This window comes from Pan troglodytes, chromosome 23 (assembly GCF_028858775.2).
Source record: "Pan troglodytes isolate AG18354 chromosome 23, NHGRI_mPanTro3-v2.0_pri, whole genome shotgun sequence".
NCBI lineage: Eukaryota > Metazoa > Chordata > Mammalia > Primates > Hominidae > Pan > Pan troglodytes.
Window position 1 is genome coordinate 26,482,296 of NC_086016.1, and position 16,937 is coordinate 26,499,232.

Here is a 16,937-nt window from a genome sequence, read left to right on the forward strand (position 1 = left end):
ATTCACAATTGGACACCTCTACCCATTAAACAGTAACTTCCCATTATCCCCTCTTCTGGCCTCTGACAGCTATTCCACTTTCTGTCATTAAGAATTTGACTACTCTAGGCTGGGCGTGGTGACTCACACCTGTAATCCCAGCACTTTGGGAGGCTGAGGTGGGCGGATCACCTGAGGTCGGGAGTTCAAGACCAGCCTGACCAACATGGAGAAACCCCGTCTCTACTAAAAATACAAAATTAGCCAGGCATGGTGGTGCATACCTGTAATCCCATCTACTCGGGAAGGCTGAGGCAGGAGAATTGCTTGAACCTGGGAGGGGGAGGTTGAGGTGAGCCAAGATAGTGCCATTGTACTCTGGCCTGGGCAACAAGAGCAAAACTCCATCTCAAAAAAAAAAAAAAAAAAAAAAAAAAAATTTGACTACTCTAAATACCTCCTATGAGTAGACGCCTACAGTATTTGTTTTGTGTCTTAGTATATTCTAAAAGGTTCATCCATGTAAGCATGCATCAGAATTTCTTCCCTTTTTAAAAGAGGGTTGACTAATATTCCATTGTGTATATATATATATACCACATTTTACCTATCAGTTCATCTGTTGATAAGACACTTGGGTTGTTTCCATCTTTTGGCTATTGTGAATAATGTTCCTGTAAACATGAGCGTGCAAATATCTGTTCAAGTCCCTGCTGCAATTGTTTTTAAGACTTTGGGAAAGACATTTGGCCCAGCCCCTTGTTTTGCCGTGAAGCCCAGAGGTAAGGGCTGCCCACAGCCAGGAACAGGACCCAGAAGCCAGGCCATGGCACTCCTGAGACTATATTCTCTTGCAGTGACTTCCCGCTGCTGGGCTGAGGAGCCCCCCTCAGAGGCTGTGCATGTTGGATATAATTCTGCCCTTTCTCCTATTTATAGCTATGCCCTTTGCCTTCTGTACGAGAGAGAAGCTTCCTTGGACAGAATTTGCTGAGTCAGCAGAGGATGGGCCCACCACCAGATTCTGTCAGAAGGTAGGACATTAACGGTGCCTCTGGCAGCAGCTGCCAAATATGTGCAAGTCACAGAGCATGACCACAGCTGCCGGGTTTGGCCTTTCACCATGGAAAATGCACCCATTTGGTGCTTGTTTTGCCAGATAAGATTAGATAAGACTATTTGCCACTTTTTTTTTTTAGCGTACTCTTAAAATTGAAGAGTGTAAGGCTCCAGAAGGGCCATTAGCTTTTTCAGGCAAGGGAGCTGCAGCCCAGGGAGGGTGGTCGGAGGTGACTTTTGTAGCAAGTCCCACAGCTGGCAAGTGGCAGAGCTGGCATTCAGGGACCAGAGAAGCCAGTTTCTCATCCAGAGCTCTGCATGCTCCACTGCAGTTTGCTTGAGTCACAGAAGCTTCGATGCATGGCCTGTGTCTCATCAGCATAGAAATTGGTTTTGATTTTTCTTCATTAAAACCTTATAATACATATTGTATGATCCCATTTATATAAACTGTCCAGAATAGGCAAATCCATAGAGACAGAAAGTAGATAAGTGGTGGCTAAGGGCTGGGGGTGAGGGAGGAAGGGAGTGACTGCTAATGGATACAAAGTTTCCGTTTAGGGTGATGAAAATGTTCTAAAATTAGATAGTGGTGAAGGTTGCACAACTCTGTGAATATCCTGAATACTACTGAATTGCACACTTCAAAAGAGTGACTCCTTGTTCTGCTGTTTCCCACCTCTCGCTACTGTACTTGACCAATCTTAAAGTGAATCTTATGCTGTGTGAATTATATATATATATATATATATTTTTTTTTTTTTTTTTTTTTTTTGAGATGGAGTCTCACTCTGTTGCCCAGGCTGGAGTGCAGTGGCACGATCTCGGTTCACTGCAAGCTCTGCCTCCTGGGTTCACGCCATTCTCCTGCCTCAGCCTCCGGAGTAGCTGGGACTACAAGCGCCCGCCACCATGCCTGGCTAATTTTTTTTGTATTTTTAGTAGAGACGGGGTTTCACCGTGTTAGCCAGGATGGTCTTGATCTCCTGACCTCGTGATCCGCCACCTCGGCCTCCCAAAGTGCTGGGATTATAGGCGTGAGCCACCGCACCTGGCCTGAATTATATCTTAATAAAACTGTTATCAGAAAACCCATGAGGTGACGAATGGTCATTTATCCTTATTTTCACCTCTAACACAATAACTCTTTTCATTTCTTTGTATTCTCTTTCAGGTTTTATACATATACTTAGGGGCTTTTGGGGCAGAGCTATAATCATGGTGACTTTATCAATACTCAGTTGTGATTCCAAACATCGGTGTTCTCAGGCTGTAGGGGAAAAAAAAAAAATCATTCACCAGGTTGTTGATTTCTTCTTATGGAAAAAAGAGGAAGGAGACTGGTTAGGGGACTTTTGCAGATGATAAGTCTGAGCCAGGGCTGGAGGAAGAGTGTGAAAGAGAGCTGGTGCCAGAGACACTCCGCCTCCACAGGGACCTGAGGCTGCCCTTAGCATGGCTCCTAGTGTTGCCTTCTGAGCATGCCTCTCCCCTATCCTGTTGGTAAGGCCAGAGATCATGACGGCTAATTAGAGTAGAGGACAAATGACCCACTGGGCTGCTCATCCTGTGGTCACCAGGGACTGATGTTCTTACTTGAGACAAAAGGAATTTGATACCAAAGAAATTTATTTTTGGCATAGATAAGACGTTTGATTATTATTTTTATTCTTTTTTCAAGTGGTAAAATATACATATAAAATGTACCATTTTAACCATTTTTAAGTGCACAGTTCAGTAGTGTAAAGTATATTCACACTGTGCGGATCTCCAGAATTTTTGCATCTTGCAAATCTGACTCTGTCCCATTAAACAATAGCTCCCCATTCCCCCAGCCCCTGGCAACCACCATTCTATTAATATTATACTTTCCATTTCTGTGAGTTTGACTACTCTAGATACCTTACACAAGTGGAATCATACAGTATTTGTCTTTTTGGGACTGGCTTATTTCATTTAGCATAGTATCATCAAGGTTCATCCATGTGTAGCATAGAACCATGGCATCTAAGGCTGGATGATACTCCATTGTATGGATGTGCCGTGTTTCATTTATCCATTCACCCATTGATGGGCACTTGGTTGGCTCCCACCTCTTTGCTATTGTGAATAATGCTGCAATGAATATGCGTTTGCAAATCTCTTCTGCTTTCAATACTTTTGGATATATACCCAGGATTAGGATTGCCAGATCAAATGGTAATTCTTGTTTAATTTTTTGAGGAACTCCCATATGGTTTTCTAGAGCAGCTGCACCATTTTACTCTACCACCAACTGTGTACAGGACAATGTGATTCTTACTTAGCAAAGCATGGACATCAGGGTATTTAGTGTTCCAAACAACAAATGCAAGTGGTTGCTCTGACCCAAGCCTATTGATTTAGCAGGATCATTCTTCTTTGATAAAAAACTACAACAATTGGTTTATAAGTGGGACTCTGCCATATTTATCATTTTGCCAGCTGGCGAAGAACCATGACATGGTGGTGGTGTCTCCCATCCTGGAACGAGACAGCGAGCATGGGGACGTTTTGTGGAATACAGCCGTGGTGATCTCCAATTCCGGAGCAGTCCTGGGAAAGACCAGGAAAAACCACATCCCCAGAGTGGGTGATTTCAACGAGGTGAGCCACCCATGAGATAGATAACCAGCCCTGCTCACTTGCCCCTCTGTATGTTGTAGATCTCTGTGGGACTTTCTGTGGGGAAGTTCTGTGCAGGATCATACTCCATGTCACGTACACTCGACGGGAGCACAGTGTGGCTGCAGTGCTCAGAGGGTTACCTGACATTGCCCTATATCACACAGGCAGACAGGATTCAGGCGGGACTCTCAGAGGAGTCCCAAACACCTTTAGCACAATGGGGCATATATTTTTTTAATACAACCTGATTTGGCCTCCTGAATTCTTTGAAGTAAGTGGTATATAAATTAAAACCAAAACTAAATATTGCACAAACATGAAATGATTCCTGTGGCCCCTTTCAGGCTCAGAGCCTAGCACGCCACAGCCCTGTCCTTGTTTGGACTGTGGCATTCCTTGTTTGGAGCATGGCATTCCTTGTCTGTGGATCATGGGGGGGTCTGAGGTGGCCCATGTTTGTGTGTCAGGTGGCAGTGGGCAAACATGCATGTCTGTATACTGTGCATTATGTGAAGTTTCATGTGCCCATGATCAGGGCATAAGTTGGGGGGGCCATTTTGGTTGGTTAATGCCAACCCCTGGGTGGGTAAGATGGGAGCGGTGGATGTTTGAAGGAGGGAAATGACCTCTGCCTAATGCCTAAGATGTTAAATCTGAACTTGATTTGCCGTTAATGCAGTTGTTCAGGATGTGATGTCCCCAGTTCTCACTCCATGAATGTGGGGGTCCTGGCCGTTCTCAGGCTGGTCAGGCAGATAAGAAATGGCCTGCAGAGCTAGAGGAGGTTTCCCAGGGAGAAAGAAGAACCCAGCGTTTCTCAGTAACAGCTGGAGGTGGGGGTGGGAAGACGCGCCCCTCACCTGTTTACCCTGGGATTAATCTTTAGCTCCCTGCAGATAGCACAGGGCTTGTCTCAGCACAGCAGGATCTGCTCCGGTGTTCACCACGTGCACACATCCTGGTTGCTGCCTGACCCTGGCCAATTTTGATGGCCAGGATCAGGAGGAGGTGGAAGGCTCCTGGAGCAGATCTGTTTGGGACCCTGATTTGCCCTGTAGCTTCCCTCAGTGCTGTCCAGGACAGTGTCCCTGCCCTGGCACCCTTAGGAGCAGACAGAGAAGCAGGGATGGGAGGATGGGGTCTGGTCCGCCTGCCCCACAGGGACCTCCTTAACCCTAGGCAGGATGGAGAACGTGCACTTTCAGGGTGTGGGTTCCACTAGAAGCTTTGGCCTTAATCATTTGGGCGAGCTATGCCCCCTCAGGAAGCAGCTTTCTCCTCTGACCAGGGAGAGAGTTGCTTGGATGTGCTCCAGGTCTCCGGGCTCCACCGTTCTATATAATGACATGTGATTGCTGAGGGCATTGACCAACTCGTGTTAACGCCAACCAAACCCGAGCCTTGAGTTGGACCATAATTGAAACCTCACCAGAGTTTGAAATAGTGTGGAACGTCATTGTGGGGATTTTTGTGACATGTCAGAAAGGAGACTGGGCAAATGCTTAAGCCACTGTGATTTCCCCCGGGGGCTGGCTTATTTGGTGTCAGGGTTTTTTTGTGTGTGTTTTGTTTTTATCATATTGAAATTCTGGAACTTAGAGTCACACTCAGGAGTGTAACCACCTCTGGACTATTGGTGATATTTCAGTTTTTCTGCTGAGTCTAAGGAAAGGGAAATCTTGAAGGTCAGAGGCATCAGTATATGGCCCTTTGCTTTTCAGTCAACTTACTACATGGAGGGAAACCTGGGCCACCCCGTGTTCCAGACGCAGTTTGGAAGGATCGCGGTGAACATTTGCTACGGGCGGCACCACCCCCTCAACTGGCTTATGTACAGCATCAACGGGGCTGAGATCATCTTCAACCCCTCGGCCACGATAGGAGCACTCAGGTCACTCAGTTGGTGGGGTCTGGGGGGCTTCCTGGGGCCCAGCCAGCTGAAGCCCAAGGCTGGGCTGTGGAGCTCCAAGGTGGCAGCAGGCAGGCGCAGCCACCAGGATGTTAACAGAGCTGAGCCCCCAGGATTGCATGTTGTACATGTGACCAGCTTTTCAGTGAAAAGAATCCTCAAGATGGCAATGAGCAATCCCCCACCCGCAGCAAGAGCTGCTCTACAGTAAAACACCAACCTCTGCTGTGATTCTGAACACTGAGATGAAAATAATTCCCCCCTTTCCCTGTAGTCAGCAGGGGGCTTCAAAAAGCCCCACATTGGGCTGAGCTCGGTGGCTCATACCTGTAATCCCAGCACTTTGGGAGGCCGAGGCAGGTGGATCACTTGAGGTCAGGAGTTTGAGACCAGCCTAGCCAACGTGGTGAAACCCTGTCTCTACTAAAAATACAAAAATCAGCCAGGCGTGGTGGTGTGTGCCTGTAGTCCCAGCTACTCGGGAGGCTGAGGCAGGAGAATCACTTGAACTTGGGAGGCGGAGGTTGCAGTGAGCCAAGATGGCACCACTGCACTCCAGCCTGGTGATAGAGCGAGACTCCATCTCAAAAAATAAAACAAAACAAAACGAAAAAACAAAAAAGAACCCCCACATCTAAGTCCTTGGAGCATGGTAGGTGCCTAGCCAGCATTGGCTCTTGGATGGGGAACTGTGGATTCCTAGTCCTCACATCTGCAGCATCCTGCACAGGTAGGACAGACATCTGGACAAGAGAAGCTACAAATGAGGGAGTTGGAGATCAGTCGAGGAAACTTGTCTTTAACCAGAGAAGGGTTTTATTTTTATAACACATAACAAGTGTTTCGGTGTTAGCCTCACCCCTAAACAGATAGAACTTCCCTTGTCAAGGCAGGGCTGGGGGATGAGGGGAGGGTGGCCCCGGAAGCCCGAGAACTGGGCAGTACCCCACCCCTGGGGCCCCTCATTTAGGAGGGGCATCCAGCGAGCTGATCTGACTGCATGACTCTGCTGCTGCTGCCTCTCTCTTCCACAAAGGCTGAGCATTTGGGTGGTTTCCAGTTTTGCATCACTACAAGTAACAGAACTCTAGGAATTTATGTGCAAATACTTTTCTCCCCAACTCACTTCTTTCCAAGCAGGATTCCTGCAGCAGGAGGTGCTGGCTTTCACTTTCTGTGGTCTTGGCTGCCAGTGTCCCCAGCAGGACAGGGGTGTGCCCTGTCCTGCCATGGGTGGGGAGCAGGGGGAGTTCTGGTGGGTGCGCAGCTTTGAGTCTCTGTCGGCCTGCACTTGTCTCTCTTGTCCTCATTCTTGACTAAATTTCAGTTGAATTTCTTCTTTTTTTTTTTTTTCTTTGAGACGGAGTCTTGCTCTGTCACCCAGGCTGGAGTGCAGTGGCGCAATCTTGGCTCACTGCAAGCTCCGCCTCCTAGGTTCACGCCATTCTCCTGCCTCAGCCTCCCAAGTACGGGGACTGCAGGCGCCCGCCACCATACCTGGCTAATTTTTTGTATTTTTCGTAGAGATGGGGTTTCACCGTCTTAGCCAGGATGGTCTCGATCTCCTGACCTTGTGATCCACCCACCTTGGCCTCCCAAAGTGCTGGGATTACAGGCGTGAGCCACTGCCCCCGGCCAAATTTCAGTTGAATTTCTTCTAAACGTCAGGGTGTGACATTTACCTTTTCTTTTCATACAGTGCCCCTTTCTCAAGAGTAATATCCCCTCCCCATTCAACATTTATTTACATAGCAGGTTCCTTCTGGAGCCAGAATGCAACCCCTCCTCTGTTACCTCAGGTCTACCACCCTGCCCATGTACCTGGAGGTCTGGTCCATGTCCAGGAGGGGTACTGTTGGGTAGAAGGGGAATATCAGGCCTCCATCTCCCCTCAGAGAACATACTGGAGTCTCATGGTGGTCAGATCACCAGTGATAGCATTCATTGGTGGTTGTCAGTAGGGTTTTTACTGGTCATCCAGCTACCAGGCCTGGGCAGAACTTTGGGGCCACCCCCTAAAGCAGCCCCCTCTGCTGGCTCTGGGTAAGACACTTGGCAAGCTCCATCTCCCCACTGGGGTCCCTAGAGGAACCCGAAGCACTAGGGCATCTGGCTTCTGGGCCAGGGCAGACAAAGTTGTGGCTGTGGACTCAGATGGCTCCTCGCCTTGTGTGTGCAGAGGCCCTCCCTGACCCTCCTATTTTATTGGCTCCAGTTAGGCAAACAGAAGCACCCCAGTGTAATATGCATATAATTGCTGTGTCCTCAGCAGCCTATTAGGCTTATTAAAAATGATTGATTTTTCTTTCCTCAGCCAAGAATCATCCAACCCTTGGCTTTCCAGGGTGTGGTGAGGCTGGCAGTAAAAACTAACAGGTCTTTTGGAAAGCAGTATGTTTCATGAGCTCCTAAAATGCTCATGCCCTTTGGCCTGATAATGATGCTCCTAGAACTGTAGCCTGAAGAAACAATCTAAAAGAGGAGGGAAGTCCAGGCACAGTAGCTCACATTTGTAATCCCAGCCCTTTGGGAGGCCAAGGCTGGCGGATCACTTGAGGTCAGGAGTTTGAGACCATCCTGGCCAACATGGGGAAACCTCATCTCTACTAAAAATACAAAAATTAGCCGGGCATGGTGGCAGGCACCTGTAGTCCCAGCTACTTGGGAGGCTGAGGCAGGAGAACCGCTTGAACCTAGCAGGCGGAGTTTGCAGTGAGCTGATATTGCACCACTGCGCTCCAGCCTGGGTGACAGAACAAGACAGAAAAAAAAAAAAACAGGGAAAGGCAATGCATGTGAAGGTGCTCACAACAGCTTACTTACAATAAGGGAAAAGCTGACAGCGGGGGAAGTGTCTGAGCTAAGCACATTGCAGCCCACCTCTTCCACAGGTTATTGTACAGCCACTATAAAGAGTCATGATGAAGGTAATGCAAAGTGATGAAAGCCTGTGAGCAAGAAAAAGACGTGTTCAGGCTGTGGTCAGAACTCTTGGAAAAAAAAGGAAAAAAAAGTTTGCCTATGGATGAGGATAGTCATGGAGTGTGGATAAAAGGCAACAGGTGGTTTATTAAGATGGTAGGATCCTGGCCTGTTTTCTTAAAATGATGAATGATGGAATTGATAGTGTTTTTCAGCATAATGCTGGGCAAATCCCCACCAGCATTGGATCACAGCATCCAGAACCATCCATCCCCTTTTCTGGCACCTTCTGCCACCTGTATCAGAGACAGACATACACATGTGCATGCACACACATGGGTCAGCAGGGTGTCCTCATTCATTTTTGAGTCCCACAGTTCTAAGTACATAGTAGTGTCTGAATGCTTTTGATTAGGTTATCCTCATAATCCAAGGATGTGTCCCTTACAGCTTGGGTGACCAAAGATTTCTACCACCTGTGTACATTCATTGGCAAGTCACCATCCTATCCTCTTGCTGCATCTTGCCTTTCCACTGCGATTATTTTTAGGGGGGTGTGTGCACCGCGCTGGGAATATGGCAAACGTCCCCACTCCCCATCAGACGTCATGATTCCTGCACACACTGGGCTCTCACTAACCCCAGCTTCCTTTCCCCTGGTGGTTTTGAGAGCATAAATTTTATTTCCAGCTGTGGGTTTGGGTCCTATGCAGAACACCTCCCTGGAGAATTGCAACTAAGATGTTTATGGCAATCGCCCTGCAAGTGTCTATTTAATTCCTGAAAATGTCATTTACTGGTGTGTTTCTGTAAAAATCATTTCTGAAAAGTTTTGTCAGCTTGGCTTAGCAGCTGGGGGAAAAAAGCAGCAAAATGAGTCCCCTCAATCAAGCCTGTGATTTTTTATTTTTTCAGACTCGTGAATCCTCCTGAGAATTAGGCTTATGACAAGCACCCACCCCCTCCACCTACTCCCTGGTTTAAACCAGGTGCCTGCTGACACGAAGGAAGATTCCAGGGCATTTTGATCCTAGTCACACAGTGTTTCTAAGTGGGCATTACTCCTGTCAATCCACAGTCTTAAAGATGTTCCTCAGACAAAAGATAATTAGTGACAAGAAGGCCCACTAGATTCCATGTCACATCTTAGTTGGCGGGCCAGAGAAGGACAGGGTCTCTGGTTGGGGCCGTGTCTCCCATCGCATTCTCCCTTTGCAGGTGCTGAAGTGAGGAAGGCCCACAGCTCAGCCAAGCACATGGGGTGCCTCCCTCCTGGGCCACTAGCCCACTGGCCAGTAAGAGAACCAGGGAGCCTTTACTTAGAGACTCAAGGTTCAGAAGAGGGAAATGGGAAGTCACTGGGAAATGGCCCAGCTTGGAGGAGGTGACCCTGCTGCCGAATCTGACCCCTTATCCTATTACCTAAGTTCCTTTCTTGTTTACTGGCCCTGAAATCACCCGCTTTGGAGATTGCCTTGCAAGGCAGCATAGCAGAGTAGGAGAGTTAGGGTAGGGCAGGTACAGCCTGCGCTCAGCCCTCACAGGCCCTGCACAAGCCCACCAGGCCCCCGGCTCCCTTCTGGCATTCACCAGGAGAGGTTCTGCCCAGCCCAGCAGGTGGGTTCCAGGAGAAGGGATGGAGGTGGGAAGTGGTGGTTATAGAACTCCTACCACTTGGATCTTCACCTGCATGGTCATTCAGTCTTCATAGTCTTCTTTTGAGGACATTTCAGAAAAGGAAACTGAGGCTCAGGATGAGGATTTGATCCAGGGCTGCCAATTCTTCTGACAGAGCACAGCCACGTGGCTTATGCCTGCAGCAGGCCCTTCCCAAAGGCTGTTCAGGCCAGGGCAAGGTGCTGAGGACAGGCTGGCCTGGTTGCAGGTTTGGGGTGTGACCGGTGAGTCTCCTGGTTGTCCCCACCACTGGCCCAGGAAAGCCTGCAGCCAGGCCAGGCTCAGGGCTGAGCATCCACTGAGTCTGGCTGGAAAGTCGGCAACCTGGTTCCTCTTGGTCCTCTCTTACAGCGAGTCCCTGTGGCCCATCGAGGCCAGAAACGCAGCCATTGCCAATCACTGCTTCACCTGCGCCATCAATCGAGTGGGCACCGTAAGTCCTGAGGTCTGGCTGGGGAGAGGAGCCATCACCTGGTGGCTCTGGTGGGGACACCCCCTTCCCTCTGCACACATGCCACAAATCCTAGGGTCCGGAAAGGGGTAAAACTGGCTTGGTCTATTACTTTTCAAGATATCTCTGTCCTCCTGTTTTTTCTGTTTTTGTATTTGGCTGAAGCCATTTTGAAAAGATCTTTGACATGGCAGTTCTCACCCTATCACCTCCAAGTATCCAGTTTATTTTCCCCATTGACCCCATACACTTAACAGTTTTGACTGCCAAACAGAATGCACTTATTATATCTCTTCCTCATCCTTATTAATCAGATAGCAAACTCTAATCAGAAGATCTTTTCAGTCTGAGATAACCAAGGTTTCTACACTAAGTCTATCTGACTTCTAGCAGCATAAAGAAACCTAATGTTTTGGCTGGGTTTGGTGGCTCATGCTTGTAATCCTAACACTTTGGGAATCCGAGGCTGGCAGATCACCTGAGGTCAGAAGTTTGAGACCAGCCTGGCCAGTGTGGCAAAACCCTGTCTCTACTAAAAATATAAAAATTAGCAGGGCAGGCTGGCATGTGCCTGTAATTCCAGATACTCAGGAGGCTGGGGCATGAGAATAGCTTGAACAAGGAGGCAGAGGTTGCAGTAAGCCAGGATCGCGCCACTGCACTCCAGCTTGGGTGACAGAGTGTGACTCTGTCAAAAAAAAAAAAAAAAAAGGCCAGGTGCGGAGGCTCATGCCTGTAATCCCAGCACTTTGGGAGACCGAGGCGGGTAGATCACCTGAAGTCAGGAGTTCCAGACCAGCCTGGCCAACATGGAGAAACCCTGTCTCTACTGAAAATACAAAAAATCAGCCGGGCGCGGTGGTAGGCGCCTGTAATCCCAGCTACTAGGGAGGCTGAGGCAGGAGAATTGCTTGAACCCAGGAGGTGGAAGTTGCAGTGAGCCGAGGTCGCATCATTGCACTCCAGCCTGGGCAACAAAAATGAAACTCCGTCTCCAAAATAAATAAATAAATAAATAAATAAATAAATAAATAAATAAATAGAAAAGAAACCTGATGTTTTAGTTAGCCTATGTAACCCCATCACAGGTTGATGTACAGTTTCCATTAGGTTCTGGAGGAAATACTGAAAGCAGTGTGTGTACCTGCCCACTGCCTTCACACACCCCGGCCTGGGGTTTTAATTACTTCAAGCAGGCCAGCCTCAGGTGCCCACAGCCCTGGGAACCAGTTTGTGCCCAGTGTCTTTCTCTTCTCTCAGATTATGAACTCCCCAAAGGCACCATCCAGGTTTTTACCCCGCTTGTCAAATTCCCCTCTGGCCTAGGGCTGGCTGCTCAGCAGGAGTGTTTAATAAGCACTTAATTGCCCGGTGAGTACAGACCATTCCAGCTCACCTTAACTGTTTCCTGGCTGAGTCGCCTCTCGGCCTGATTGCCCTGCTCATCTGGCTGAGTGAGCTGGAATGAGTGTAGTGGTAGTGCCACCTATAGGTTCCTCTTACCTTGGTCTTATTTCACAGGAGCACTTCCCGAACGAGTTTACCTCGGGAGATGGAAAGAAAGGTATGTCCCGTGAACCATGGTGGCTGCAGTTGAGGAGTGGGCCTTCCTCTCCCCTTCTCTGTCTGCTTCCTCCAGTCAGGATCTGCCACACAGATCACATCTGCATGCCTGGCACCTAGGAGGAGGCGCCAATTCCTCTCTGCTTTATTGCCTGCAGTGTGGGAATCGGGCTGTGGCTGGGGTGTGGATAGGCAGTCCTGAGCTTGAGGAGTGGGTTGGACTCCATCCATTCCCCGGGACTGGTGTGAAGATGAACCAAGAGGATGTGGGGGATCCTCTGTGAGCTCTCTGAAAGGGAGAGGTGCTCTCATCCAGCCCATAGATCTCCCTTTCCACTTTCCTTTGTCCTTGTCCCCGCTCCCCTTGCCCAAACCAGCTGTACTGATGCCACAGGGCATTGGCATGGATGGCCCTGGGTTTCTAGAGTCCATGGCTTGTTTTGATCCAAGGGCACATACCACCTCACCTCTGCTAAGAACCCTAAAGACTCCTTTCCCATGTCTCTGGCCAAGAATGAGGGAGGTAGGGACTGCCCCCCTCACCAAGGAGGTATCTGAACCTTGGTGAGGTAGCTTGGACACTTGGAGGTAGCTCAGAGTGTCCTCTAGAAAGCCAGGAGGGGGCCAGGCATGGTGTCTCATGCCTGTAATCCCAGTACTTTGGGAGGCTGAGGCGGGCGGATCACCTGAGGTTGGGAGTTTGAGGCCAGCCTGACCAACATGGTGAAACCCCATCTCTACTAAAAATACAAAAACAAAATTAGCCGGGCATGGTGGCCCATACCTATAATCCCAGCTACTCAGGAGGCTGAGGCAGGAGAATTGCTTGAACCCAGGAGGTGGAGGTTGTGGTGAGCTGACATCGCACCATTGCACTCCAGCCTGGGCAACAAGAGGGAAACGCCACCTAAAAAAAAAAAAAAAAATGCCAGAAGGGGCTGAGCGAGTCTGTTTTCCAGGAAAACACTTCCTGAAAGGGTCCCAGATGCCGCCATTTCAGGTGCCCCGACTTCTAGAGTCCCTGATCCTAGTTAACTTACTGCAAATAGAGATGCAGAAAGGGCAGGGGAATGAGCGTCCACTGGGTGCCTGCTGCATCTGGGCCATGCTAGGCCCTGCCCAGCCCCACCTGCTCCTTACACATGTGTGGGGTGGCTGCTAGTCCTCCCTGACTGGTGAAGGGACCAAGGCCTGGAGGGAGGATAAGGGTGACGCAGCTGGCAAGGCAGATGAAGGCAGAGCCTCCAGCTCACTGTGAGGGCCCCCATAGGAAGCCCCCAGAGTGTGACTTTCTGTTTTCCTTAGGCTGTGGGTAGAAGCGACACCTCTCAGAAGGGTGACATTTAGACATTTCCCCAGGGGCAAAGGGAAGCAGCATAAGGGGGCCATTTGCAGCAATTTGCTGGGCCTTCAGGCCTGAGATGAGAGACAGGCCTTTTGGGCCTCAGCATTTGGCAGACACTGGGGAGGATGGCATGGACTCCGTGTCCTGGGCCTGCCTCAAGGTGCCTGACCCTCTGTGGAGCCCACAGTGCATCTACACAAGCTCACAGATGTGTTTCTTTGTTCCTTTAAAGCTCACCAGGACTTTGGCTACTTTTATGGCTCAAGCTATGTGGCAGCCCCTGACAGCAGCCGGACTCCTGGGCTGTCCCGTAGCCGGGATGGACTGCTAGTTGCTAAGCTCGACCTAAACCTCTGCCAGCAGGTGAATGATGTCTGGAACTTCAAGGTAGGTCCCCAGGACCCCTGTTGTTGCCTGCTCCTCTGCGGGGTTGCCCATGGCAGCATGAGGTACCAGCTCCCAACTGAGGGCTCTGTGTAAGCTGAGGGCTGAATCTCTGCCTCCTTGCTGGCTCCCGGGAGGAACAGTTGGGTCAAACAATGTACAAGCAGCAGGCTGCAATAAATCCTCCTCTCATCTGATTTAGATTCTGGGTGCCTTCAGACAAATTAATCTCAATTTCATTTGTCCAGAGAATAGAATGGATTGGCTCCTCTAATCCTTTTTCCTTTCCAGGCATTTGCACTTATCACAAGATAAATGTGCATGTCTGGTTCTGCTTGTGGCCAGTCCCTGCAGTCTAGGCCTTGACGATAGCAGGAAATGGGTCATGCAGAGAAATGGAATCTAGGCCTGGCTCTGCCACAGCCTTCCTTCCTTGGTCACCTTAATTAAGCCCCTTGTGCTCCCAAGCCTTAGTACTCCCAGTTGTAAAATACGGGGCTTAACTCGAAGGTCCCATGCTGGCTTTGACACCTAATGCCCTGTGATGTCAGGAGTCAGAGGAATGGAGATGTCTGCCCTCCTGGGATGGGACTCTACCCTAGAAAGGCTCACAGCTTCAGAGTTTGCTGTATTAGTGTCCGAAAGTATTTCCACCAACTCAGCACCCCTTTTTCTTTTTTGGTGGAGTAGGGGGCATGGAGACAAGGTCTTGGCTCTGTCATCTAGGCTGGACCAATGGCACAGCCATAGATCATGGCAGCCTTGACCTCCTGGGCTGAAGCCATCCTCCCACCTCAGCCTCCCGAGTAACTGGGACTATAGGCGTGCACCACCACCACACTCAGCTAATTTTTAAAATTTTTTATAGAGACTGAGTCTCACTATGTTGCCCAGGCTGGTCTTGAACTCCTGGCTTCAAGCAATCCTCGCACCTCGGGCTCCCAAAATACCAGGATTATAGACATAAGCCACTGTGCCCTGCCTCAGCAACCTTTTATAAGCAAATTGTATATGCAAATGTCCATTGTTATAACTGACTTTGCCCGGTGTGACTAAAAGACCACCAGGGCCTCTAATCCACCCAGACATGGGCTTTTGGCCTTGATCCTGTTTTCTGAGCATGGGTTCCTCAGTCTCGGATCCTTGTCAGACAAACAAGGTATTGGGCATGAGAGAGTCTCCTGACCTCTCTCTCCTCTTCCTGGGCAACTAGGATGAATGTAGGATTCCACCCAAATCAGAAGGGAGCCAAGAATGCTGGCCAACTCTTTTTAATAAGTATCCCAGGAGCAGTAAACCAAATGTTTTCTCATTAGACACTTCTTAGAAGCAGAAGCCTTCCCAACTTTGGTAATGGGCATGAGCTCCTGTCAAGGCTTTTGGGAGTAATCCACCTTGGGAAAGGAGGGAGGGAGGGAGGGTGTGCTGGGTGTGAGCACCGTGGGTGGGCTTTCCAACTCCACCAGCCTCTGTATCCACGATGAGATGCCACATGGAGTAGACAGAACTCCAGGCCCATCCAGGAGCCCCTGGTTCAAATCCCAGCCTTTTCTACAACTGGCTAGTGACCTGGAGCAGGTCACTCCTCTCTGGGCTGTAGGCTGCTCTTCCGGGGAGCAACAGGACCACGGGACTCCCCTTCTCCATCCTGCCTCAGCAGACCACACTTTCTGGATAGACAGGTCGAAGAGGTCACAGCAGCCAATGCTGGGCTGTATGAGTCATTGTGGCATCTGTGAACTTTGCCACAGTACTAGAATCAGTGCCAAGAGGTCACTGTCAACGAGCCTTCCTGATGCGTTCCTGTCCCATGACTGCCCTCCAGTGGCAAGAGGTGGTGGCGTGTAAGTGATGGGGATTTATAAAACCAGAACCTCTAAAGTACATCTGTGTTTTGCTTTCAGATGACGGGCAGGTATGAGATGTACGCACGGGAGCTCGCCGAAGCTGTCAAGTCCAACTACAGCCCCACCATCGTGAAAGAGTAGCCGGCTTCAGTGCCTGCCTTGGGGTGAGGAAGACACCTCTGCCCCAGTGGATTAGCAAGCGTGGCAGGCTTAACATGTCCAGGTTCTCCCCAATAACATTGTCCAGGTTGGTTTTAAAATTCCCAGGCAGGGGGAGAGTGGCATGGGGAGTGACTTCTTAATGGGTAAGGGGCTGCTTACTTCTGGGGTATTGGAAATGTTTGGGGACTAGGTAGAGGTGAATGTACTAAATGCCACTGAATTTGTATACTTCAGAATGTTTGTTATGTGAATTTTACCTCAACTAAAAAAAAAAAATGCCCAGATACTGCTTGTGCAGGTGGATTTGAGGTTAGGCAGATGATGCTGTCCATCCTGTACACCAGTGGGAAGAGGGTGAGGGCTGATCCAGAGACCCTGAGCCTACAGCAAGGCTGTGGTGGGTCGGATGGTCTTTGGATGTGTCAGCTTAGCTAGGCCACAGTCACCAGTAATTCAATCAGACACTAATCTAGGTATTTCTGTGAAGGTATTTTGTAGATGTGACAGAAGTCCATTCCCAATTGACTAAGTAAGTGAGATTATCTCAGATAATCTGGGTCAGCCTGACCTGATCAGTCAGAAGACCTAAAGAACAGAGCTAAGGGTTTCCCTGAGGAAGAAATTCTACCTGAGGACAGCAGCCCAGTGCTTGGCGAGAGTTCCTGACAGTCTGCCCTTCCTGATAGCCTGCCTCACAGAGTTTAGACATGACTAGCCAGCTCCTACAATCACTGAAGTCAATTCCTTGCAATAAATCTCAATATATCCCCTACTGGTTCTGCTTCTCTAGTTGAATCTGACTGATACAGATTTTGGTGCCAAAAGTGGTTCTAGAAAAATAGAATCTTAAAGATGAGTTTTCTGCATTGGTTCTGGATTTTTTAGAATTCTTCCCTAGTTTGATTGAACTTAAAGGCATCAATGACTCTATTTCCATAGAGTCAGGGTAAAGAGGGTAGTTGGTAGTCCATGGCATGGTGCAGCAATAGTTAT

General features: G+C 49.1%; 1 protein-coding gene across 3 annotated transcripts in view; it reads left to right on the forward strand.

The window, feature by feature from the left end:
- UPB1 (beta-ureidopropionase 1) overlaps positions 1 to 16,716 on the forward strand; it is a 31,458-nt gene extending 14,742 nt beyond the window's left edge. Inside the window, exons 4-10 of one of the 3 annotated variants that reach the window (XM_001170826.6) lie at positions 919 to 1,013; positions 3,502 to 3,663; positions 5,406 to 5,575; positions 10,544 to 10,625; positions 12,165 to 12,207; positions 13,784 to 13,938; positions 15,840 to 16,716. In XM_001170826.6, coding sequence (XP_001170826.2) covers positions 919 to 1,013; positions 3,502 to 3,663; positions 5,406 to 5,575; positions 10,544 to 10,625; positions 12,165 to 12,207; positions 13,784 to 13,938; positions 15,840 to 15,923 — 791 coding nt within the window. In that variant the 3' untranslated portion in view covers positions 15,924 to 16,716. The remainder of the gene's footprint in view (positions 1 to 918; positions 1,014 to 3,501; positions 3,664 to 5,405; positions 5,576 to 10,543; positions 10,626 to 12,164; positions 12,208 to 13,783; positions 13,939 to 15,839) is intronic. The other 2 variants (XR_676427.5, XM_009437972.5) reach the window with 2 other exon arrangements.
- Positions 16,717 to 16,937: the final 221 nt, after the last annotated feature.